Source organism: Gallus gallus, chromosome 2, assembly GCF_016699485.2.
Source record: "Gallus gallus isolate bGalGal1 chromosome 2, bGalGal1.mat.broiler.GRCg7b, whole genome shotgun sequence".
Taxonomy (NCBI): Eukaryota; Metazoa; Chordata; class Aves; order Galliformes; family Phasianidae; genus Gallus; species Gallus gallus.
This window is the reverse complement of record NC_052533.1, coordinates 42,649,801-42,652,903: the sequence shown is the minus strand read 5'-3', so window position 1 is coordinate 42,652,903 and position 3,103 is coordinate 42,649,801. Positions and strand designations below refer to the sequence as shown.

Sequence of the window (3,103 nt, the reverse complement as noted above, 5' to 3'; positions counted from 1 at the left end):
GCAAGTTCACGAATGGCATCAAATAAAAGGGAGCAGTTGATATGAGTTGTAGGGCTGCCATGAATGGAGACCTCAAAAAACTGGAGGAGCAGGATGCCTGGAAGTTCACCATTGGCAAATGCAAAGTCCTGCATTTTGGATGCCCTAACTCCCTGCAACAGCCTGGAGAGTGAGCCTCCTTACTAGAGATCAGCTTTGCTGGAAAAGATCTGGTAGTTCAAGTGGACAACTAGTTGAACAAAGCACAGTTAAGTGCCCTTGAAGTGGTGAAGTCTTACAATGTACAGCTCCATAGGTTGAGGGAAACCATTACTCCCCTGTCCCAGATACTCATGTAGTCACAAGTGCCGTATCAAATCCAGTCTGGGGCCTTCAATACAAGAGAGAGATTGACTGAAGTTAGTCCAGTGGAAGGTGACCAAGACAGTTAGGGTGCTGAAGCACATGATAGATAAGAAGACTAGATTGGCTGGGGTTTCTTTAGCCCCAGGAAAAAAAAAACAAAACAAGGCTCAGAGGAGAACTGATTGCTATCTTTGTTTCTGCAATGGAAAGACGAAGGGAACAATGATCCAGCTCTACTCAGAAGAGTGCATTTAAAGGACCAGAGAAAGGTGCACCAGGTTTCAGCAAAGGAAATTTTGTTCATGTAGAAGGAAAAAAAAAAAAGAAAGCACCATGAGAACTGTTAAGCACTGGAACAGGAACCCAGAATAGTATTATGCAGTCTTCATTCTTGGAGATTTTCAAAGTTTCACCAGACAAGGCCCTGAGCAGCCTCACCAAACAGCAAAGGTAGAACTGCTGTGAGCAGGGTGGGGGATTGGCAGAAGTCTCTTCCAAAATAAATGAATTTATGAAAATACACAATTACTTTTGCAATTGAAAATACTTCAGCTCTCATAGATAGTTCTCAAAGGCAGAAAACAAAAGTACCAGCGTAACATTCCTTTGAATTTCTGAACATTTATTAGTACCACTTTATTATACCAGTAGGAGAAACCTCTACATGAGTTACTTTTGGTTATGGTAGACAACAGTACGATTGGATAATATTTCACATCACCTTTACATGCTCCGATATATGGTAACATATGCTTAAGCTACAAGCAGATTTAAATAACTTGTTAAAAAGTGAGCAGGACAGGACTGTTTAAATATTTTGTGCTTCTGTTACAATTCTTGACTTTTTTTTCATAAGCATTTATAAGATGTTCACACACCTCAGAGATATAGGCATCTATAGTATATAGACAGGTGTGAAGCAGGTCAAAAAAACAAAGCTTTTTTACACTCTGTTGGCTTTATATATATTTGCCTATCAGTAGATCAAAGAACATTTGCACGCAGAGAAAATCAGAGAGCACTGAGAAATACTGTGAAGCATTAAAAGCTACAGAAATGTTTAAGTGTCCATGCTATAAACAATATGAATATTTAAAATCAGGCAAGAAAGAAATGTGCACCACTATTCATGTTAAGACTTGATGTTTTAACTCCCAAAGAAAAAAACAAACATTCTTTCTTCTTTTTCTAATGAAAACCGTGAATAAGAAAAAGTATCACTGTGCTAAAAAGCATAAATGTAAGACTTACAGACCACTGAGGTCCCTTCTTGGCTTCTCTATCCTCCTGCAAATATAATTTTAATCATTTTCCATTCACAATATGTTTGCAAAGACAAAATTTGACATTTTGGACTTTAAGATCTGGAGATCATGCATGGCCTTTAAAATCTGTAAGTTCATCTGAGACTAGTGCTAATAGTTTGGACTCTGTTCAGTAGATGGACGCATCTTCATAGTGGAATCTGGCTTGAGAGCCGATCCGGGAGACTTCATCGCAACAGGGTAAATACTGTCCACATAAACGAAACAAATGGCTCTTGAACTTGACTCCAGCAAATACATAGAGCACAGGATTGAGGCAGCAGTGGGAGAAAGCAATTTTACGGCTGATGTGAAAGGCGAGGAGGGTGTCTTTTTCATACTGGCAGGTAGGTGGTGGAAAAGTAATCAGAAAGCTGAGGATGTTGTAAGGTGCCCAGCTCAGGAAGAAAGCCACCACAATAACAAGGATGAGTTTCACAGTTCTGTGCTTTCTGCGAGATCTTGTTCTAAGCAGAATTATCAGTATATTGATGTAACAGAATATGATAATCCCGAAGGAAATCAGGAAGAGTATATTTCTCTGATAAATGTCCACTTTTTTCCATTTCCAGTCATCATAATCACAGGTACTGACCTCTTCCAAGGTTTCTACCACTGTGGTGTGAATCATCTCGGGAACCACAATTAAAATGCTGCAAGTCCAAACAAGCAAGCACACCAGAGAACCACAGTACTGTGTCTGGGATCTCAGAGTAGAAAGAGGGCTCACAACGGACAAGTACCGCAAAATAGTCATGAGAGTTAGAAAGAAAACACCGCTGTAGTAGCCAATGGAGAAAATGGCATTCACTGCCTTGCAAAGGAACTCACCAAAAATCCACCCGAAGGTCTGGTCCACTGCCCAGAATGGCAGCATGCACGAGAAGACTAAGTCAGAGATGCAAAGATTCATGATGAAGATGTTGGTTAAAGATGTGAGGTTTTCATATTTGAACAGGATCCATAACACCAGAGTGTTTCCTAGCAGGCTGAGCAAAAATGCCAGAGTATAGAGAACAGTAGTGAAATGGGTGTAAAATATAAAATAGTTTCCCATTTCGCAGACATTGCTTTCATTAAGAACGTATTCAAATGAGTAATTGTCATCCCAACCAGATGGATACTGTTCTTCATCCATTTTTCTCCGCAAACTCCAGCAGCTACCTCCAAGAACCACAGGAGTCAAAATGTCTGTGAAAAGTAGTAAGAAAACAAAACTCTCATTCTGGATGCTTCTGTTTTAAGAGAAGAAAAGAAGCAGTGAAACTGTCTTATTTATCCTATGTTTGGGAAAGAATAGAGTCGTTTCCTCTTATGACTAGAGCACAAACAGGTAGATCCTAAGGATTTACCCTTAAAACAACATCAATATCTATAATAATTAAGGCAGATGCTATGATACTAATTGTTAAACTTTTACAATATGAATAGTTTTTTATGTAAGTACCTTGGGT

General features: G+C 39.3%; 1 protein-coding gene across 1 annotated transcript; it reads right to left on the bottom strand.

Moving 5' to 3' along the window:
• Positions 1-946: 946 nt before the first annotated feature.
• Positions 947-2,844, bottom strand: XCR1 (X-C motif chemokine receptor 1). Its single transcript, NM_001045838.2, has one exon. The coding sequence runs from the start codon at positions 2,785-2,787 to the stop codon at positions 1,780-1,782; it is 1,008 nt and encodes a 335-aa protein (NP_001039303.2). The 5' UTR covers positions 2,788-2,844; the 3' UTR covers positions 947-1,779.
• Positions 2,845-3,103: the final 259 nt, after the last annotated feature.

Coding starts and splice junctions, on each gene's coding strand:
- XCR1 (NM_001045838.2), bottom strand. CDS start 2,787: ATGGATGAAGAACAGTATCCATCTGGTTGGGATGACAATTACTCATTT.